The 22,815-nt window shown below is 50.6% G+C and overlaps 1 protein-coding gene across 1 annotated transcript; it reads right to left on the reverse strand.

Annotated features, from left to right (window-relative positions):
* Positions 1-284: 284 nt before the first annotated feature.
* ACSBG2 (acyl-CoA synthetase bubblegum family member 2) lies at positions 285-22,514 on the reverse strand. Its single transcript, XM_067033454.1, is given in 12 exon segments — positions 285-335; positions 1,522-1,697; positions 2,900-3,107; positions 3,109-3,147; positions 3,242-3,381; positions 5,229-5,446; positions 7,450-7,472; positions 7,474-7,687; positions 7,821-8,002; positions 12,555-12,731; positions 17,411-17,560; positions 22,434-22,514. Coding segments are annotated over 11 exon segments (1,497 nt in total). The 5' UTR covers positions 22,506-22,514; the 3' UTR covers positions 285-335; positions 1,522-1,623.
* Between the last annotated feature and the right edge of the window lie 301 nt (positions 22,515-22,815).

The raw sequence follows: 22,815 nt of genomic DNA on the forward strand, positions 1-22,815 counted from the left end.
CCCACCCCCGTGTCAGCGTCAGAGGATCTCTCACCCAACCGCAAAGTGCAATCTGAAATCTTGCAGAAGACGCGGGACGATGAATTGTGATGTGTCGAGCTGCTGGGCTCACCCCGCGGCACTTTTGACAAACGAAGGTGTGGAGATCTTAAGTCGGTTAGCAATGGAGGAAAGAAAATGCATACGTCGGTGGTGGTGTCATGGGCTCGATTGTGTTCCCCTCCGCAAATTCGTATGTTGAAGTCCTCACACCCAGGACCTCAGGATGGGAGTGTCTTTGGAGATGGGGTCTTTACGGAGGTCATCAAGTCAAAAGGAGATCATTAGGGTGGACCCTAATCCAATAGGACAAGTTTCTTTATAAGAAGGGGAAACTTGGACACAGACGCAGGGGGAAAACGGCCGTCTACAAGCAAAGGGGAGGGACTTGAGAAGGAACCAACCCAGCCGACACCTTGACCTTGGAGACTTCCAGCCTCCAGAACCTTGAGAAAAGAAAATTCCTATTGTTTAAGCACCCTAGTCTGTGGAACTTTGTCCTGTGGTAGTTCTAGGAAACTAATACAGGTGGGTAGGCTGCGGGCATCAGAAGAGAATGATTTGACCACGAAAGGGTTACAGGTGACCCTTGGGACAACCGAAGCTGCAGCCTCCTCTCTGCCTGCACTGTGCCTCTAGCTGGGCTTCCAAAATCCTATCAGTGACTCCTGATGTCGCCAGGGCTCCCTATGAACAAGACTTGGGGGAAAAGGAGGAGAAGAGGGGTAGGTGGGAGGAGCTCAAGTCTCCGTCCTTTACCCCCCAGGGTGGGTCGACACATCTCATTCCTTGGGTTCCCGGCCAGTAGAACTTCTCCCACCCACAGGTTGTTTTTCTTTAAATATATAAATTTATTTATTTATTTTTGGCTGCGTTGGGTCTTCGTTGCTGCGTGTGGGCTTTTTCTAGTTGCGGCGAGCGGGGGCTGCTCTTCGTTGAGGTGCGCGGGCTTCTCGTCGCAGTGGCTTCTCTTGTTGCGGAGCATGGGCTCTAGGCGTGCGGGCTTCAGTAGTTGTGGCACGCGGGCTCAGTAGTTGTGGCTCACGGGCTCTAGAGCGCAGGCTCAGTAGTTGTGGCTCTGGGGCTTAGTTGCCTCGTGGCATGTGGGATCTTCCCGGACCAGGGCTCGAACCCGTGTCCCCTGCACTGGCAGGCGGATTCTTAACCACTGCGCCACCAGGGAAGTCCCACCTGCAGTTTTTGACAAAAGGGCTTCTCCACATAAGCCACAATGAAACATTTGGGCATTTCACCAAAAGCTCTGGTCCTGGATAGGAAGGCTGCCCTGCTCCCTCTATGAGACAAGTGGAAAAAGCAGGAAGAACAGCTAACAGAGTTGGCGGCCAAGCAGGAGGGAGTTTGCATGCCCTGCCGGGGCCCAGGTGGAGCGTGAGTTGAGGGCGGACACTACCTAGAAGCCGTGGCAGCTGCGCGTGGGGGCATGCGCGCCCGAGGCCTCTGCGGTTCCGCTCAGGGACCTACCTGCCGCTCGGGGGAGACCAGCTGTGTTGGACTCATGGGTGGCACAGCCCAGAGAAGCCGGTCTCGCCATCGGGGCAGCCGGGAGCAGCTCTGCCAATGATGTCACTGATAGAAGTTGTCGATTTGCTTTTTGTATTTCTGGATTATGAAATGTCTTTTAATCTTTGTCTTTGGACCTGCCGAGAAAGGAGAAAGCAGTTCAGACGTGGGGATGCAATAAGGGTCCATGTGCCCCGGGCGTGACCAGGAGACAGGGTTTCATGGCTGGGGCCGGGCTGGTGGCTGGCTGTGCCCTTGACTTCCTGGAGGCGCACCCCCTTTGCCATCCGCTGGGATGAGAGGACCCCTCCTCGCCCCCGCCGTGTCCTTGGGCCGCGGTGAGGATTCCGTGAGCTGGCAGGTGGAGAGCACAGTGAGCTCTGTGCCGGACAGGGATGCTGCACCCAACCACGGAGGGACACCCCCCGACCCTCCGATTTTATAGGTGAGGCTCAGGGCCAGTTGATCCAAGGTCACCCAGCAAGTGCATGGCGGGGCGAACGCTCGAACTTGAGTCTTGTTTCATCTGCAGCCCAGGATGCCCTGTAGGCTCCAGTCACCAGGGGGTGTGGGCTTCCCTCCAGGTGTCCTAGACACACACACACACACACACACACACGACCCTGGATCACATTTCCAACTCGCAAATAAAAAGACCAGGGTTCAGAGGGACAAGCCACAACTCCGTGTGGCAGGCACAAGATTTGAACCCAGGTTGTTCAAGGCCGCACGCTTGCCATGCTCCCAGCTGCGAGTGCTGAAAGCAAGCCCCAGGGGGGACCTCAGGGGAAGGCAAGACCCCCCCCCACCCCGACCCCTCCCCTCTCGGCAGGGAGACAGGCAAAGCTAAACTAATATGTAGGGTAGTTTCAGACTCTGACGTATTAGGGAAGCAAGAAGACAGGGCAGTACAGTAGGTGTGACGGTGGACTGTAGGGTCAGTGTGTTAGGGGAGACGGCAAGCTGCTTTAGCCAGGATGGTCAGGGAAGCCTGCTCTCAGGAAGTGGCCTTTAGGGTGAGACCTGAACAATGAGAAGGAGCCTTTCGGGCAAAGAATTGAGGGGGAAGAGCAGTCCAGGCAGAGGGAACAGCAGGTGCAAAGGCCCTGGGGAGAAGGGGCTGTGTGTGTGTGTGTGTGTGTGTGCGCGTGCGCGGCCGGGGGGCTGGACACCAATTAGCTGGAGGCGGCCGCATCCCCCTCCCGGTCCACACCTGGTCCCACAGACACTCTGACTCCCAGAAAAAAAGATGCGTCTCCTCCGAGCCCACAGTGACCCTGGACACTAGCAAGGGACCAGCCTCCAAGTTTCAAGGCCACCGGCTCTCCAGGCCACTCACCTAGCTCCCCGCCGCCGATGGAAAAGCCCTTCTCCAGGATGACCCACTTCTGAATCTTCTGCGCGTTGGAGATGGCACACCGATTCACGGCATTTATGCCTTTCTGGATGGCCGTGTAGACCGGGGGGTCTCGCAGCTCCAAGATCTCGGGCACGGTGGACGCCTGGCTGCCTGCATCCCGGCAGAACCTGATGGCCTCCCAGCTCAAGTCTGTCCAGCGGCTCTCCGGTCATCTTGTCGACCTCACACTGCCCCCCCCCCGAGACACCCCCGTCGCGACGCCTAGCACCCGGCCCCGAGGACCAAGAAGCGGATCCCTCTCGCCTAGAACACCCACGTTACCTTCAGCGTCAGGAGGACACCCAGAAACTTGGCCTTATCTCCCACTAACGTGGCGTTACTGATGATGGGAATCTTCTCCTTAACCAGGTTCTCGATGGGAATGGGGGCCACATTCTCGCCGCCAGCAGTGATGATAATTTCTGAAACAAAGCATGGCTGGGGGTGGGTTCAACCAGGACAGTCCAAAAGCCCTGCCCCTTTGTGGATCAGAGGGGACGGAGGTTGGCACCAATGACCACTCACCTAGAAAAACCCCAGAAGCAGAGGGAGACCTCCGCCCATGGCCAGGACTCTCTCTCTGTCCTTCTCCAGGCCACAGACCCAAGGTCACTCTGCCCTCTGTCCCCCACCTTCAAATTTCCATTAAGCATCCGAGTCCGGGACATTCCACTTGGACAGCGTCTTACGAGCTCCTTGCCTGTTTCTTGGTCCCCCATACCCTGCTCCAGGCCCTCCAGCATGTCTTGCTTGGAAGATAGGTGCTTCTGACCACACCCTGTCTCTCTGATTCCTCCTTTTCCCATCATCTGGCAACTCCCAAAGGCCCTCAGTCCACGCCGTCCCTCCCTGGGGGTGTGTGTGTAGCATCCCTAATTTTGGCAAGCTCTAAAAGAGTTGTGTCACTTTCTCTCGCTGCCTCTGAAATTCTTCAAGAGCCCCTCCTCCTGCCCCAGACACAATCTTTACTTGTTCTTTCATCCTGGGACGCTTGCTGCTTCCTGTGCCACCCACCCAACCTCTCTTCCCTCCCCTCCCACGATCTCACGGTCACCCTCGCTGATGTCGTTACAGCACTGCTAATAATCAGTTTGATCCCATAATGGACATCTCTGATATCATCTGCCCGGTGATGGGTTTCTTTAGGGAGCTACTCTCCATCTTTTATGTGGTTTTTTTTTTTTGGGGGGGGGGTTGGACTGCCGGGGTGAGCACGTGACCAGGTCTGACCGGTGGGCATATTCCATCCGCTACAGCGATTCATCCTGAGATGTGGTAGTGACCCAGGAAGATCCAGTGAGAATCAGGCCTCAGACTTGCCGACACTGCTGGGAATGATACACTCTTACTCCTCGCCCCTTGGGTGTTAGGATGAACCTAGACTGTTGGCGGCCGTCTAGTCACCAAGTTGGAAAAGCCTCTTGAAGAGCAGCATCAACACAGAGGACAGCCCGGTAACAGAAGGATGAAGAGGTTCCTTGCGATGTCACGTTGGCACCTGGATCCAGCCGTGCCGGAAGCAGGCCCTTGTGGACTTTCCTGGTTTTGAGCCAACGGCATCCCTTTTTCACCCAGACCTGCTGCCGATCATGGAAATAATGCCAGCACAGCCCTCTCGTTGTGCAGTTACTGCCTAGGTCAGGCTCCATGCCGAATGGTCTCCCCCAGAGGCTGGAAAACTCCAGCCTGGGGGCTAAATCCCACCTTCCGCCTGTTTTTGTATGGCCACGGGCTAAAAGTGGCTTTCGCGTTTTTTTAACAGTCGGAAGGAAATCCACAGAAGAAGACTGTCCGTGACACATGAAAATCCTGTGACGTTTGTGTTGGCAGAGAGCCCTCACCATGGGTCCGCACGTCGTCTGCCGCTGCTCTTGTGCCACAGCGGCCGAGCGGAGCAGCTATGACAGAGAACCTGTGTCCTGCAAATCCAGAATATTTGCGAGCGGGCCCTTTATGGGGAAAGTTGACCGATCCCTGTTCTGCGCCATTTCATTTAATCCTCACTGAGTCGATGCAACTCTGTAGTTACTGTTATCCTCAAATGGCAGGGCAGGGAACAGAGGTTTCGGGCCCAGAATGGGCCGCCTTTCTGGGTCCATCCGGCCAAGGGCCAAAGTCCTGGGCACAGGGGCAGAGCCGGGGCACGCGGACTGGGGTGTCGCTGTACATCAGTGTGAGCCCCGCCCCATGAAAGGCGGGGGCGGGGAGCCGTCAACGTTCAAGGGGAGCCTGCTCACAGGAGGCCCCCCGCAGAGCCCAGCCCCGGTACCTTTGCTGCGGCCCGCGATAGAGAGGAAGCCCTGGTTGTCCATGCGGCCGAGGTCCCCAGAGTGGAGCCAGCCCTCCTCATCGATGGCCTCCACGGTCGCGTCCTCCCCCTCCAGGTAGCCCATGAAGACGTGCCGGCCCCAGAGGCAGATGTCCCCAACGCTGTCCTGGGTCTGCTGGTACAGCATGTTCTTACACCCAGTCACGACTTTGCCGGAACTGCCAGGGGACAGGAGGGAGGAAGACTGAGGCTGGGGGAGATGAGGTCACCCACCCAGGTCGGCCTGGGTCTGTGGCCCAGGCTCCTGACACTCCGCTCAGCTGGCCTGGGCTGCGAGCCGCTGCTGCACCCTCCCCAGGACCCGGTGGGCATGAGGGGCGTTGGCCGAGTGGAGGGAGGGCTTGTTCAATCAAGCGAGCCAACTTCCCAAACGCTTGGTGAACTGGGAAACCCAGCAGAGCTGTAGATTGTTTTATTATTATTATTTTGGGGAATTAAAAAAATTTTTTTCTCGGAGTATAGTTGTTAGTTTCAGGTGTACAGCAGAGTGAATCCAGATTGTTTTTATCTTCACATAAAAGGGAGAAGGACAGAACGCTCCCAGGTTAAACACAGCAACAGGGAATTCCCCTGTGGTGCAGTGGTTAGGACTCCACGCTTTCCTGCCGAGGGCCTGGGTTCGATCCCTGGTCAGGGAACTAAGATCCCACAAGCCGCATGGCACGGCCAAAAAAAAAAAAAAAAAAATGAAGCAACAAAAACCCCTCTAGAAAACAGGTATGTCGACCTGAACGCAATGACCAGGACAGCTGATTTTAAGTAAATCAACCAACCAGAGTCTCTTTAGAGGTTAAAGTTACTTCCTCAAGACAGAATAGCACCAGCTGATATCTGGCTTTTCGTGAAATTCCTTTCACTAGTGATACTACTCGGGAGGGTGGTTTTAAGATGCAGAAAAGGAAGTATTTTCTTACTACCTTGCTGAGGTCTTTCTTTTACTGGCAGTTAGAAAGGCCAGTGGTTTTAGGATTAAGTGTAGGGATTCCCTTAGTCAGTAAGAGGAAAAAGAAGGCAGGCCTGTGAAGCTTAAAATTTTTAAAGAGCCTCCTTACGACCTCCATTAAAAGCTTTTCTAGGGAGACTTCCCCAGTGGTCGAGTGGTTAAGACTCCACCACAGGGGACGTGGGTTCGATCCCTGGTTGGGGAACTAAGATCCCACATGCCGCGTGGCTAAAAAAAAAAAAAAAAAAAAGCTATCTTGATTTCCATGTTTATCAACAAGCTATCTCATTTCTAGGATCTATAAGAGGTCCTTTCTGAACACCAAAACTTAAGAATTAAGATTAAATCTTTTTTAAAAAAAAAGCTTTCCTAGGAATATGGAAAAACTCAGAAGCTATACAAGTTTCCTGAGTTCAACCAGGTAAAGATAAAAAAAATTCTGCACGACGAAAAACACTCTTTAAGGAAGGACCACTCTTTGGTTTTGGAAGAACACTCCGGTGGGCGTTTGGGTTCTGCAGCAAACAGACCCAGGTGGGATTATGGACTGGAGAAGGGGAGGTACTGATGTGCAAGGTAAAGTAAGAGGCAGGAGGTGGTTTTGCCCGACTGGGAAGACTGAATTCCGTTTTTGCTAAGTCCAGAGGCAGCCAGAACTTGGCCGAGCATGAGAGGAGAGCCAGCCTTGCAATATGGCAGCAGGGCAGGGGTCAGGGAGGGGCGCAGCCAGGGGGCCCTGTGAAGGAACACGGTCCTCAGACTCCACGTGGAGCTTGGCTTGGGTGTTCTTAACTGTGTCAGTGTCGCTGGGCTCCATCCTGCAGCCCGAGGTGAGCTGAGCTTGGGAGAAAGCCAGGAGGGGCCCGGGGACGTGTCTGAGATAAAGCACCGTGGAGGTGAACTGTCCCGAGGTCTAGGGAGGTGAACCTTGGGTGGGTGAGCCTGGGGTGGGCCGTCTGGAGGCAGAGCTCGCAAATGCCAAATAGGAAGAGTCCATAGAATGTTCGAGAGCCCTCCTCCTTTGTCCAGGGGCTCTCGGACAAACTGGGGCTTCCCACGGTCACGAAGATTTGGGGCTCGGAGGCTGGAGAACAGGGGTCATTTCTGGAGACACCAAGTCAGGATTCATCTTAGCCCAGAGGCCTGTCGACCCTCCCATCTTCATCCCTGTGACCCTGTGTGGCTGGAGGACCGGGAGTCTGCCCAGGAGGCCAGTACCTTAGAATCCTGTAGTTAGTTCTCTGGGCTGGACGTGGAATGGGGTCCTGAGCTTTCACTCATACCGTACGCCTCACCTGTAGGTATGTCCAGACTTAGAAAGAACTCAGCAGTCTCTTGGTTGAGGGGTGCGGCCCCGCTGACAAAAACGCGGCAGCGATCCAGGCCAGGGGAATTCTTGATTTTGGTGAACACGAGGGCCTTTGCCATGCGGTAGCTCATGGGAGTGTCGTGTCCCCTATGAACATGAATGCCAAGGAGAGCTCTAGAGCCATGGAGCCACAAGGGGGCTGATGGGAACCCAGCTGGAGAAGGCTGAGCCCCCTCACCCACTGCCCTCCACGCCTGGCCCCGCTGGGCCCGCCACTTACCCTCGCATCCTTTTTGAGTTGACCTTGAGGCCGATATTTCTTGCCCATGAAAACACCTTTCTCCTCAGGCTTGAAGATTTGCCAGCAGTTTCCTTTATCTTCTCATGCATCTTTCCTCAAATTCGGGGCACCCCCAGGAAGGCGGTAGGCTTTCCCTCCTGCAGAGTGTTGACCAAAGTGCCCTGCAGGGCGAAGAGCTGGGTTAGCCCCACCTGCAACCCAGATGTCCATCTCTCCTCAGCCACTCAGCTCAGCCCAGGAGAACCTTCTCTTGGCTTATTGGACCAGGGTGAGCTTCTGACCCAAGGGAGCCAATCCATTGGCTGGCCAGTGGCCAATCAGATTATCATGCTCTCTCTGGGGATTTGGTAGAGAGCGCAGACTGGTAAAATATTTTTGGAAGGCAGCGTGAGAGTACTAATAACATTTTAAATGCAGCCTGGCAACTTCACTTCTGTGGGTGACAGAATTCAGCTGAATGAAAGATCAGGTACACAGAGAAGCACGTGTGAGATATTCTTTGTGCATCATTTTCTAACAGGATGGAAACAGACTTCATGGCCAGTGATGGGGGATTGGTTAAAGAAACTGGCCCAAGAATGCAGTGGAGTATTGTGCAAGATTCTCCCCCAAACTGATCTATAGGTTCCATGTAATCCCTATCAAAAACAAGCAAGCTATTGCATACAAACTGACAAGCTGATCTTAAGATTTATATGGAAATGCAGAGGATCTGGAATAACCAAAGCAGTTTTGAAAAAGAAGAACAAAATCAGAGGACTTATTACCTGATTTTGAAACTTGCTATAAAGTAGGGTCATCAACAGTCCTGATTTGCCCAGAACTGGAGGCGTTCCTGGAATGTAGAATTTTCACTTATGAAACCGGGAAAGTCCCAGGTAAACAGGGACAAGGTGGTCATACTACCATAAAGCCAGAAAAATAAAGTGTGTAGTTTTGGTGTAAGGATAGACATAAAGTTCAGTGGAACAAAACTGAAAATCTGGAGATGAATCTTCACGTTTATGATCAATTGACAGTCAAAAGAAGTGCCAAAGCAATTTAATACAGGCAAGGATATCTGTATACAAACAAACAAACAAGAGCTTAGCTAACTTAGAGCCTTCTTGCAAAACACAAAAATTACCTCAAAATGGGGCTTCCCTGGTGGCGTAGTGGTTGAGAGTCCACCTGCCGATGCAGGGGACGCGGGTTCGTGTCCCGGTCCGGGAAGATCCCATGTGCCGCAGAGCGGCTGGGCCCGTGAGCTATGGCCACTGAGCCTGCGCATCCGGAGCCTGTACTCTGCGACGGGAGAGGCCACAGCAGTGAGAGGCCCGCGTACCGCAAAACAAAAACAAAACCAAAAAAAAAAAAATTACCTCAAAATGGATCACAGACCTAAAAGTAAGAGCTAAATCTAAAAGCCCTCCAGAAGAACACAGAAGAAAACCTCTGTGACCTTGGAGTAGGCAGTGATTTCTTACAAATGACACCAGAAGCATGGGAGGGAAAAAAAAATCCATAAATTGGAGAGTTAACACTCATTAGAGGTAAACAACGCCTTTCAAAAGACACTAGTAAGAAAATGAGAAGACAAGCCATGGAACTGGGAGAAAGTGTTTGCAGATCATATATTTGATAAAGGATTTGTATAAAGAACCCTTAACATTCAACAATAAGAAGATGTACAACCAGATTTTTAAATGGTTAAAAATTTGATCAGACATTTTTCCAAAGAAGATATACAAACGGCCAATAAGCACAGGAAAAGTTGCTCAGCACCATTAATCATTCGAGAAATGCAAATTAATATGGGAGATACCACTTTGCATCTACTAGGATGGCAATAAGAAGAAGAAGAAGAAGAAGAAAAAACAAGCGTTGATGAGGAGAAACTGGACCTCTCGTACACTTCTGCTTGGGAATGTAAAATGACACAGCCACTTTGAAGACAGTCTGGCAGTTGCTTATGATGTTAAGCCAGGGTCCAGTGGTTAAGACTCTGTGCTTCCAGTGCAGGGGGCATGTGTTCGATCCCTGGTGGGGGAACTAAGATCCCACGTGCCACGTGGTGCAGCCAAAAAGTAAAAAATAAAAAAGTGTTAAGACAGCTTTGTTACCTGGTTGACAATTTACAATTTCTTCACAGTATTAGGGGTTGATAAGGATATTGGAGACTGGGAACTTCTCAGGCCCTGTAGGCAAGTGTGTATACATTATGTTTTCAGCCGGAAAATAAAAAGTATTCACTTACTGAGTGTCTAATGTGTCTCAGACACTGAGCATGGGGGATGTGAGAGTGATGGAAAGGGGTCAAGGAGATATTTAAGCAGGGAACTAAATGACATGAAGGAGCCAGCCAGCCACGTGAAGAACAGGAGAATGAGCCCTCTGGAAGGAATTACAAAGGCCTGAAGACTTAGCTTAGGGGAGATTATCCTGGATTATCCAGGTGGGTCCAGTGTCATCACAGGGGTCCTTATAAGAGGGAGGCAGGAGGATCAGAGAGGTGTGCCAGAGGGAGCAGAGGTAGGGGTGTGTGTGTGAGTAAGAGAGAGAGAGGGAGATCTGAAGATGCTTTGTGCTCCTGGCTTTGAAAATGGAGGGAGAGGCCACAAGCCAAGGAACATAGGCAGCCTCTATTTTTTTTTTTTTTTTTTTTTTTGCGGTACGCGGGCCTCTCACTGTTGTGGCCTCTCCCGTTGCGGAGCACAGGCTCCGGACGCGCAGGCTCAGCGGCCATGGCTCACGGGCCCAGCCGCTCCGCGGCATGTGGGATCTTCCCAGACCAGGGCACGAACCCGTGTCCCCTGCATCTGCGGGCGGACTCTCAACCACTGCGCCACCAGGGAAGCCCATAGGCAGCCTCTAGAAGCTAAAAAAGGCAAGGAAACCAGTTCTCCCCAGGAGCTTCCAGAAAGAACACAGTCCTGCTCATGTCTTGGTTTTATCCCATTGAGACCCATTTTAGACTTCTGACCTCCAGAACTGTGGTATAATAAGTTTATGTTGTTCTAAGCCACTAAGTTTTGTGGTCATTTGTTCCAGCAATCATAGGAAGCAAATACAGAGAATGTAGCTGAGGAAAGCGCAGAGTTCTTTTCTGGCTCTGTTAAGTCCACCAGGTCAGGACATACAAGAATTCTTTCACTTACTTAACATGAAAAACCTACCGAAGATGAACTCCAGCTAAATGAAGAGGTAACCCCCCAGAAAGAATACAAGGACCTCAGAAAACAGAGGATTCAGCACAGGGGTGGGAGGAAGGGATATCCCTGCGTGACAGCTTGTAGAAGCTACTGTTGATGTCCTCTTCAGGCCTCTAATGGTCCACAGCTTGCCCTCTTCTTCAGAGAACTGCCCTTATTCAGAAATGGCTGGGAAGTTATGCACCCACACGAGTGCATAAGCCTATAGCCAGTGGCTCTCTGAGACGGGGATACAAAAGCCCAGAGCCCTTGCCTCAAAGCAGTACAACTGTGGTGTCATTCATGCTTCAGAGGTTCCCGTGGGATTGGTTTGCGTAAGGGCAGTTCCGACTTACATGCCAGCTGAACTTAAACATCCTCTCTTCTCCCCTTGCCATACCTTGTTCCCCTCACTCCCTTACAGTTTTCACCTGAGAGATCCTACTCAATTGATTATAGAAATCTCCATCCCATCTCAGGTTCTGCTTATAGGGGGCCCGATCTCGGACAGCTTAAAAGAACAGCCAGTCCTACTCAGGGCTGAAGGATGGAGGAGAAAATAATGCAGTAGGTATTAGAACATTTGGAGAATCCTGATAAGCATGTGACAGTTGAGATGGAGCAACTGGACAGGTATACAGAAAACTTCCACCAAATCGGAAAAGAAAGGCAACTCTTAACTCTGGGGAAAACAAAAGGTTGTACCAGACAGGAATTGTAATCATGTAGTAAACTGCGTGGCTCCGTTAACTAAGAAATCTTCTCATTGAGAGGATGGAAAAAGGGGAAGCAAGTGAAGATGGGTGTGTAAGAGGATTAAATCCTTGCCTACTGCAATAGAACAGTAATAGATAATATTTAAAAGTGCAGGAATCAAGAAAATTGTTACATATTTTTTTAAAAGCTGGAGGTAAATGCCAGAAGAAATCTCTTGAAGTTTCTGGAGAGTTTGCCTCTGGAGGGTGGTTAGGACGCTGCTGTTTTTCAAAAGAGGTCCAGAATCCCTTATCTCAAACCCTTGGGGCCAGATGTGTGCTGGAATGTAGAATTCTCTGGCCTTCAGAAAGGTAATATGGTGCTTATCTCATTTGTTATATGAATCCCACGGTGGTGTCTTGGCAAGCCAGCTGAAATCCTTCACGTTAATATTTCTGCAGATACACATATTCCCAACAAGTGGGATAAAAATGAAGACTCCAAATAGCTTCACATCAGTTCAGGTCAGGTTTTCCTGCCAAAAACGTTTGGTTTGGGGAGTATTTTGGAGTTGGGAATACTGACTCAAAAAAAAAAAAAAAAAACTACACCCATGCACACACGTTCTGCTTTCAATACCATTCGCGTCTTAGTCTTGGGTTGTTCAGTATACAGTCTGCACAACCATGGATACCATGACTTGGATAAAGATAAAAACTAAAAGAGAGTGGCTGACTGTTTCAAAATGCTGCTGACTGGGAGCGTTAGATGAGGATGGAGAAGGAACCCCCAGATCTGGGACTTGAAGGAACCACCCACTCCTCTGGGCTGCCCTTAGCCTGAATACCCTGAGTGCATCTGGTTGAGCCAAGTCGATGAGAGCCCCAGCCTTCATGGGTATCCAGATATCCATCATCTGAGCTGCGATGTGGCTGAGAGGAAGGTAGCTGACCACCATCTCCTGCTTCTCAGGAGCATGAGCCAGACGGAAGTCCCTCGCCACCGACCCCGCCGTCCACGTGATCTAGAACACAAGTCGAGCAGCTTACAGTCCAGTACGATTCAGCGCGCCTCATCCTTGCCCGGGGGGCCATTTAAATACAATTATTTAACAAACACGAAGCGCCTGCTCTTGTACTTGACAAACACGGACTCACTCAGCCCTCATCTTAACACACTGGGGTTGAGAACTGCGATCCTCCCATCCTACAGATGGGGAACCAGAGCACAGAGAGGTTCACTGACTTGCCTGAGGGTGGAAGGAGCAGCAAAATTCGACGGGGAGCTTTGGGGGATTACCAGACGCCCTAGGATCCAGCCACAGACCCTAGAGTCAGAATGTCTGTCGGGGATAGTCAGAAATCTGAAGGATTCAGTAAGTGTCCCAGAATCAAATCCTGACTACACCATTTACTAACTGTGTGACCCTGGGCTATTTGCTCAAAAATCCTTTGCAACCTGTATTTGCTCATCTGCAAAAGGGGCACAGAGGTTCCTCGTGCCCAACATAAAACTATAAAACCAACGTTGACTTGTCCGACAACCGAAAAGGCCACCCATAATCCCGTGGCATTAATACCCCCAACAATTAGTATGTTAATGTTTTTCTTTCTCCGGTGCATACCTTGATGGAAAGTTTTAGCATACCTATGATTTTGCAGTCTGTATTTTTTTTACTGGTGTCATAGGTCTCTGGCAAACAGTCGTCTCGTTAATGCAGCCTCTGCACTGTTCCTCCAACACGTCAGGCAAGGTCCCACCTCAGGGCCTTTGCACGGGCTGTTCCTGCTGCCTGGGATGGGCATCCTCTAGCTGTCTCCACAACTGACTCCTCAAGATGTGATATTCGGGTTAAATGTCACTTCCTTATGGAAGCAGTCTCACATCACCCGAACTGAGGTTTCCAGCATCTTTCTAATCCGCTACGTACTACTTGCCACAATCTGAGTGGTTTTATTTGTTCATTGCCTGGCTGTCTTCCCGAGGGCCACCATTGGGTCTGTTTTGCTCAGAGCTGTTTTCCCGGCACATAGTAGGTGCCCAGTAAATTTTTGTTGAATGAATGAATGAATGAGGAAAGAGAAGTTACATTTAATTGTAATGAAATATGCAAAGCACTTGCCCTGTAGTAAGCCCTCAGGATTTGTCCCTCTTCTTTCTCTGGGCCTCAGGATGGAGGGATTTTCCGTCTGTACCCATAAGCGCTGTCACCCACAGTGACCCAAGGAACCCAGTGCCCATTTGTTGAGAAAAGGGGCTAGGTGTGTGTAGACCGTGATTTACAGTGGTTTAGACACTCCTGGGTTCAGATCCTGGCTCCGACCTTTCTATGCTCTCTGACCTTATGCAAGTCATTTCCCCTCTCTGAGCCTCAGTTTCCCAATATCTGAAAGGGGTTAATGACACATCTGACCTTGTGGGGTTTCTGTTAGGGGTTAGTGTGTTTATCTCAGCATGGCATAGTACCCTGTAAATGGGAGAAACTTTGAGCTGTTGACATATGTTGAGAACATGGGACTAGCTTTAACTTCCTACTGTAAGGATGATTATGATTTTAAAAATAATAGCCGACAGGGATTATTTTTTAATCCCAATGTGCCAGGCTTTGCTCTGAGCATTTTATGTCTGTGTGGTAGGTTAAAGACAACTGCAAATTCTCTGCCACCCCTTCCATCCAGAGCTGGAGTCTGTTTTCCTTTCCCTTCACAGGGCTGGTCTAGTGACTGGTTTTGACCCACAGAGTGGAGCACCGGGTAGACTTCTGACATTGAGTCCTATTGGACTGCAGCTTCTGCCTTTGTATCAAGGCACGCTTGCCCTCGGGGGAGCCAGCGCCACGTTGAGAAGTTCGACAGCCTTGATGCCTCCATGCTGCGAGGAAACCCAAGCCCCATGGAACACCACGTGAGTGCCAGCCCAGCCTGGGCACCAGCTGAATACAGCTGAGTGACCCCGGCTGACACTCTGTAGTGCAGAAAAGACACTTTGCCAAGCCCTTCCCAAATTCCAGACCCAGAAATAACACACTCTTGGTGTTTCAAGTTGCTAAGTTCTAGAGCAGTTTGTTATACGGCAGTAGCTGACTGACACAGTATAGGAAATAATCTCTGAGAGGTGGCAACCATTCTTGTCTCCATTTTACAGATGGGCCGACCGAAGCCGAGAGAAGTTAAGGAAATCTTTTCAGGTCACATAGTTAGCAAGTGGGGGAGCCAGGATGCAGATCCAGGCAGACTTGCTCCGGGGGCTCAGCTGTTGTCTGCCCTCTGCGAGGGCATGATCTCACTAGACAAGAAGCCACTGGGAGTGTGGACGCTGGCCAGGGTTGGGTGGGGGCCTCATCAGACTCCATTCATTCAGTCCACCAAAATGGATGAATCCTCCTGTACACGAAGCACTGGAGACACAGCAGTGAACCAGACAGATAGCCCCTGCCCTCGAGGAGCTGTTGTTCATGATAAATGCGTGACTGTATAATATGGCAGTGTAAGAAACAACCAGTAGCCAAGTGGGGCTTGGGGGCTAATGGGATGGTTTGTTTTTCTTTGCTATTTTAAATGTGCAAATCAGGGAGGGCTTCACAGAGGCGGTAACATTTGAGCAGGGACCCGGAGGAGGTGAAGGAGCAAGTCATGTGGGTCTCTGGGAAAGAGTATTCCACGTAGAGGGAACAGCCAGTACAAAGGCCAGTGTGTGCTGCCAGCTCTTAAGCTGGGCTGGTGGGGAAAGCCCTTAATAAGGTAGAAACGCTTCATTTTAAAACTAGCAGTCTTTCTGACTCACAGAGCGGAGCGTGTTGTGTGCATGTCCTGCCAGACACTTTCCTGCTTTTAAAACTTACACACGTGTACATCACTCACTGCCCTTTCTCAGTCTTTAACAAAGCTGCGTTCTGCTCCGTGCACTGTTCTTCAGCCAGCCTTCACATATTTCTCATGGTCGCATCTTTGGACGTTTTTACACCTTAGCCCCTTAGACCTACAGTGCAGTTGAAAATGTGGATTGTGGCGCCTGCCTGCCTGGGTTTCAGTTGCTGGCCCTGCCATGCTGCTTGCTGTGTGACCTGGGCCCAGCAGCTTCATCTCTCTGGGCTTCAGTTTTCTCATCTGGAGAAACAGCGTCCACCTGAAAGAACGGATACAATCATAGAATTGCTGTGAGGATTTACAAAGTGTAAAACTCTCGGGACGGCCCCTGGCCCCATAGTAAGTGTGCAACAGAAATGAACCGTCACTGTCTTTCTTTTTTTTTTTTTGCGGTACACGGGCCCCTCACCGTTGTGGCCTCTCCCGTTGCGGAGCACAGGCTCCGGACGTGCAGGCTTAGCGGCCACGGCTCACGGGCCCGGCCGCTCCGCGGCATGTGGGATCTTCCCGGACCGGGGCACGAACCCGTGTTCCCCTGCATCGGCAGGTGGACTCCCAACCACTATGCCACCAGGGAAGCCCTGTCTTTCTTGTTCTTTAAAAAAACACCGGGGCTTCCCTGGTGGCGTAGTGGTTAAGAAGCCACCTGCCAATGCAGGGGACACGGGTTCAAGTCCCGGTCCGGGAAGATCCCACATGCCGCAGAGCAACTAAGCCAGTGCGCCACAACTACTGAGCCTACACTCTAGAGCCCGAGAGCCACAGCTACCGAGCCCGTGTGCCACAACTACTGAAGCCCGCGTGCCTAGAGCCCTTGCTACGCAACAAGAGAAGCCACCGCAGTGAGAAGCCTATGCACCACAATGAAGAGTAGCCCCTGCTCGATGCAGGTAAAGAAAGCCTGCGTGCAGCAACAAAGACCCAACACAGTCAAAAATAAATAAATAAATTTATGAAAAAAAAAAACAAACAACTTTATCGAGGTGTAATTGACATACAGGGAACCGCATTTGAAGTGTACAACTTGACACATACGGACTATGTCTGCACCCGTGAAGCCAGCCGTCACCACCGTTGAGATGGTGGACATTTCCATCGCCTTTGTAATGCCTCCCTCTTGCCCTCCCCGGGCAGCCACTGATCTGCTTTTGGTCCCTGTAGATAAGTTTGTGTTTTCTAGGGCTTGCACCACACGGCTTGCAGGACATTAGTTCTCCGACCAGGGATTGAACCCAGGCCCTCAGCAGTGGAAGCACGGAGTCCTAACCAGTGGCCTGCCAGGGATGTCCCCCATAAACAGGATCTTTTAGCATGTATTCTCCTTATTCTTTCCCAGTAGCGACCTAAATAACCATCAGATTTGGACTCCACCCAGACATGCCTAAGTTTTCCCCAAGCACACGGCCTTCCTCAAGTAACTAAAACAGCTTCTGCTTTACCCCTGAAGCACAGTGTGTATACTGCCCTTTCATGTATTTATTTTATCAAACGAGGTTCTGAGCTCAAACAACCCATGAGGCAGGGACTGTTCCATTGCACCCATTTTACAGATGAGGAAGCTGAGGCTTGGAGATGTCAGGTGCCCTGCCCAAGATCACAGAGCCAGGTCTGCTCCAGAGTCCCTGATCTCAGCCCCTGCACTATGCTGCCCCCAACCTTGGAAGCATTTGCATGACTCTCTATGACCCACAGATCAAGGTTCCCCCATGTGCAGGGCCCCTAAACGCCACCGTGCCCCTGTGGGTCAAGAACAAAACTAGCCTGAAGGCCACAGCCCCGGAGTGACGGGACCCTGGATGCTGCGGATTTCGTCCCTGTTAGCAGAGACAGCACTTACATTGTCATGGCTAAGCATCACCCCCTTGGGATAGCCTACGGTCCCAGAAGTGTAGATGATCACAGCACACTGATTGGCCTTCTGGCTCTTTATGATCTGGTCCAGCTGGGACTCGGGGATGCTATTGCCAAGCTCCATGAAATCATCCCACTGCAGAAAGAAAAGACAAGCGAAGACCTAAATAGACATTTCTCCAAAGAAGACACAATAGATGGCCAAGAGGCACCTGAAAAGATGCTCAACATCACTAATTATTGGAGAAATGCAAATCAAAACTACAATGAGGTATCACCTCACACCGCTCAGAATGGCCATCATCAAAAAGTCTACAAACAATAAATGCTGGAGAGGGTGTGGAGCAAAGGGAACCCTCTTGCACTGTTGGTGGGAATGTAAATCGATACAGCCACTATGCAGAATAGTATGGAGGTTCTTTAAAAAGCCAAAAATAGAACTACCATATGATCCAGCAGTCCCACTACTGGGCATATACCCTGAGAAAACCATAATTCAAAAAGACACACACCAGTGTTCACTGCAGCACTATTTACAAGAGCCAGGGCATGGAAGCAACCTAAATGTCCACCAACAGAGGAATAGATAAAGAAGATGTGGTACATATATACAGTGGAATATTACTCAGCCATAAAAAGGAACAAAATTGGGTCATTTGTAGAGCTGTGGATGGCCCTAGAGACTGTCATACAGAGTGAAGTATGTCAGAAAGAGAGAAACAAATATCATGTATGTATTAACACACATATGTGAAATCTTGAAAAATGGTGCAGATGAACCTATTTGCAAAGCCAAGATAGAGACAGTGTAGAGAACAAACGTATGGACACCAAGGGGGAAAATGGGAGGGTGGGATGAACTTGGAGATTGGAATTGACAGATACACACTACTAGGTATAAGATAGATAACTAATGAGAACCTACTGTAGAGCACAGGTAACTCTACTCAGTGCTCCGCGGTGACCTGAACGGGAAGGAAATGCAGGGAAGGGGGGGATCTATGTATACCCATAGCTGATTCACTTCGCTGTACAGCAGAAACTAACACAGCATTGTAAAGCAACTCTACTCCAATAAGCAAACAAGAAGTGGAGGCTATAGGGACTCAGGGTGTGTGAGTGGTGTCCTCAGCACCTGGGAGTTCCCTTCCCCAGCCGGATCCTGCCCCACCAGCTTCTCTCGAAGCGGGATTCCCAGCAGGAGGAAAGGCACCTCTTACAAAAGCCCTAAGGTGTTTGCTGCTTCTCCTGCACTTCCCAGGGAGGCTACTCAAGCGCCGGTGCCTCGGTTTCCTCAGAGGTACAATGGGAATGACATCAAGACCCAGCTCCTCGGGTTGTTTTAAGCAGTAAATGGGTTAATATGTGTAAAATGCTCAGAAAAGCAGAGTTCAATAATATCTGTGCTCTGCCTTCCCAGAGGCCACTCAGCACCTCAGACTTATTAGTTTACCAGGTTGCTGTGGCTGAGGGCCACTGTGATTGGTTTAGGCTAGAAGGTCCCATCGGCCCGGGCCACAGTGGTTAGGCTGGGTCTGGGCACGTGACCTCAGGTGGTCCAATCACAGCGAAGGTCAGGGCTTTTGCTGGAAGTGCTGGGATACGAATGAGTCATCAGAACGTGAATAAGATGTAGCCATAGGAGCTGCTGGACCATCTCAGGACTAGGGGGGAATCAAGGCTGGCATGGAGCCAAGCTATGGAGAGAGCAAAATGGAGGCTCGGTCACGTCGTTTGAGCCCCTGGTTCCAGCCATGCCTGAAATCCACACCCTAGGTTGTGGATATGAGCCAGTAAATGGTCTTTTAAGCTTAAGCCATTTGGTGTTAGGCTTTTGTCACTCGCCGCCAAAGACATCCTTACTGGTAAGAGACACATCATCTCCCTGTGGCAGATGAAGGAGCTGAGGCTCAGAGGCCCAGGGTCACACAGCAGGTAGACAGAGGAGCTATCATTCTAACCCAAGACTGTCTGACTCCAGAGCCTGTGCTCTTAATTAGCTTAGAATTTGGTGCCCCAGAAGGAACTGTTGGGCTGGGTGGACCAAATTTCACGTGGGACCTGCAAAAATTCTACCTCTGAGCCCCTAGGGAGGCTCTGGATGAGGGTAATGTCCTGTCTGCAAGACAGAGGGCACTCCAGGTCCTCCAGAAATGGCCAGTATTGCCTGTAGCCTGCCAGGGCAGTGCTGGCCCCATCTGAAAGGGAAGAACCTATACCCAGACCATCTCTTAACAGGGTAGGGTGGTGGTGAGAGGAGCAGCACACAAAAGCCTTTTGCAGGACGCTGTCCTTTCTCTGAGAGATGCCTCAAGCCCTCCCCCACAAAGGATGCTCCCCTAGTCGCTGGTGAAGACCTCATTCTCCCATGGACGCAAATGACTGGATTAGGTAGACACCAGACCCAGTCCTGCCCAATCCAGTCCTCTCTCTTGGCAATCTGGAATTGGTCCTGAGTCCAATCCCAGGCGTCGTAACCTACCCAGTTAATTGTCTTCTTCTGCCATCCCCCTGCCTCCGAATTTCACCTTTTAATTTCCCAGGCGCTTTCTTTTTCTCTCAGTTCTAATGAATGTATTCCTAAACTGCATCTCAAAACGGTAGGTTCTACTCACTCTTGCAGAGAAGTAGATACTAATCTATGTCACAGAACTCTTCCCTATAAATCATTCTCCTCAACCAGGGGTGATTTTGCCCCCTAGGGGACTTAGGCAGAGTCTGAGGATATTTTTGACTGTTTCAAGTGGGCGGGTGCTATTGGCATCTAGTAGATGGAGGCCAGGGATGTCGCTCAACATCTTACAATGCACAGGACGGCCCCCCACGATGAAGAATTATCCACCCCAAATGTCCAACAAGGCTGAGAAACGCTGCTGTGAATACTATTTCTAGCAAATGAGTTTATTTAACTTATCCAGGCGTAAGATATTGTTTCTGTGTTGGTCATTTTTAACCTCTGAAAGGTCTGTAATTCTGATCAGCTGTCTTACTTAATTAAGTCATTGTCCTGGTCTTAATATTTAAATGTTTTCTGAAAGGTGCGCGAGCTGGTGAGTGTTTTGGCCAGAAAGGATCATTGACATCTTTCCTCCCGCTTGCATGGAGGGCAAACCAAATAAACTCCATGACATTTTTAGGACTTCTGATTTGGGTTTGATGGCCTGATCTCAGGGAACTTAACAGCAGCTCGTCCTGGTCCCTCACAGCCCTCCCGCCCTGACTTCTGTGAGTTAACTCATTGTATTCTTAAAAACAAAACCCGGGCTTCCCTGGTGGCGCAGTGGTTGAGAATCCGCCTGCCGATGCGGGAGACACGGGTTCGTGCCCTGGTCCGGGAGGATCCCACATGACGCGGAGCGGCTGGGCCCGTGAGCCATGGCCGCTGCGCATGCGCGTTCAGAGCCTGTGCTCCGCAATGGAAGAAGCCACAGCAGTGAGAGGCCCGCATGCTGCAAAAATAAAAAAAAATTAAAAAAAAAAAAAAAATATATATATATAAACAAAACCCATGGGCTTCCCTGGTGGCGCAGTGGTTGAGAATCCTCCTGCCGATGCAGGGGAACACGGGTTCGTGCCCCGGTCCAGGAAGATCCCACGTGCCGCGGAGCGGCTGGGCCCGTGAGCCATGGCCGCTGGGCCTGTGCGTCCAGAGCCTGTGCTCCGCAACGGGAGAGGCCACAGCAGTGAGAGGCCCGCGTACCACACACACACAAAAAAAACACACACACAAAAAAACCCAAACCCCCTCCTTTGGCTTAAGTGGGTTTCTGTTGCTTGCACCCCAGCATCTTCTGACTCTAGAAGACTCTGAGGCAGAGCGAATTTGCAAAAAATTGACTGCGACAACATTTACGGTGTCACCCACTCTTCAGGGGCCCCGCCCCTCCCTCAGTAAGAGCTGAAGTCTGGGCCCTCATGCAGCCTGACCTTGATGGGCAGTGTGTTACTTCCAAGAATAGGTCGTTAAAGGCAGGACAGCTTCCACCTGGATATTTCTCTCCCTCAAAACATTCTCCCTGGAGATCTGAGCCACCAGAAAGTCCAGAGGTCCTGAAGTCATCATGCTGGAGACAGCACATGGAGACACCACAGAGAGACAGGGACATGTGCTGGAGGAGCCCCACCAGCTACAGGGTTGGGACCAGAGTGAGGACCAGGGGCTTCTTGAGTGCAAAATTTTAGGGGATGCCAAAGAAATCAAAAAACAGCTTGTAATCAAGATAAATAGTCCTTTATTGCAATAATTTTAAAAGTCACTATCAAAGCAGAGCAAATTCATGATGAATGAAACATCAAAACTTTAAAAAGGGCTCCAGCAGGGCTGTTGGTCCGAGCCACTACAGAAATGTGCACCCCTATGTTCCTATTTGTATATATTAAAACTGGCTAATGGTTTCAATAAAAGTGTTGATGACTTTGCATCTATGAAAACCAGGAAAGTAAATTTATAATAAGTTCTGGTTTGAATACGAATTAAATATTTAAACTTAACGTTGTGAGTTCCAACACATCTAATTTTCAATGATGCAGTATTTTTTCAGTTACCCTAATGGTCTGAAAAGAAACTAATAATAAAATGATGGGTGTTGTCTTATGCCACCAATTTTGGGGGTGATTTGTTACACAGCAATAAACAACCAGAACAGATACCTTCTGGTAAATCAGAACCTTCATGCCAGAAAAAAATTCTCTCACCCCCTTCCCTTGTGAGGCCCCTTCCTCTCCCTGCTCACCACCCACTTCCTTTGAGAGTTCCCGCCCACTTCCCTGGTTTGGCCCCGCCCTCTCCTTTCCTTACCACCCACTTCCTTTGAGAGTTCCCGCCCACTTCCCTGGTTTGGCCCCACCCTCTCCTTTCCTCACCACCCACTTCCTTTGAGAGTCCCCGCCCACTTCCCTGGTTCGGCCTCACCCTCTCCGTTGCTCACCGCCCACTTCCTTTGGGAGTGCCCTCCTTCCCTTTCAAGGCTGTGCCCTCCCCTTTGCTCAGTGCCCCCTTTCACACTTACAGAGTACAGGTTGTTACATTTGTTCTCCTTCACTGGCAGCCTGTACTGAACGATTGCTTTTAGGGTCTCCATCTTGGTCTTTGGAATCTGAAAAAAAGTTGTGTATGGACCTCATGGTAACGGAGCCCTGGAAGAGCACATCCTAAGCTCTCTCCCTCAGGGACCTCAGCCTTTTTCCCTCTCCGTGCCCACGCAGTAAAACTTTTGCTCTTTGTCTTGACTGACAGGTGGGTATCAGTAGACTGCAACCGTCCCAGAGGATTGAGGGCAACAGCCTCCTGAATTCTGCTCTACAGAGCTGTGGCTTTGGTTGGTGGGTCGAAGGAGGCCCTCCCGGGCTCTTCGTCTCCCGGCACCTTATGCTTCACAGCCAAGATCCAGC

Source organism: Kogia breviceps, chromosome 4, assembly GCF_026419965.1.
Source record: "Kogia breviceps isolate mKogBre1 chromosome 4, mKogBre1 haplotype 1, whole genome shotgun sequence".
Classification (NCBI taxonomy): domain Eukaryota; kingdom Metazoa; phylum Chordata; class Mammalia; order Artiodactyla; family Physeteridae; genus Kogia; species Kogia breviceps.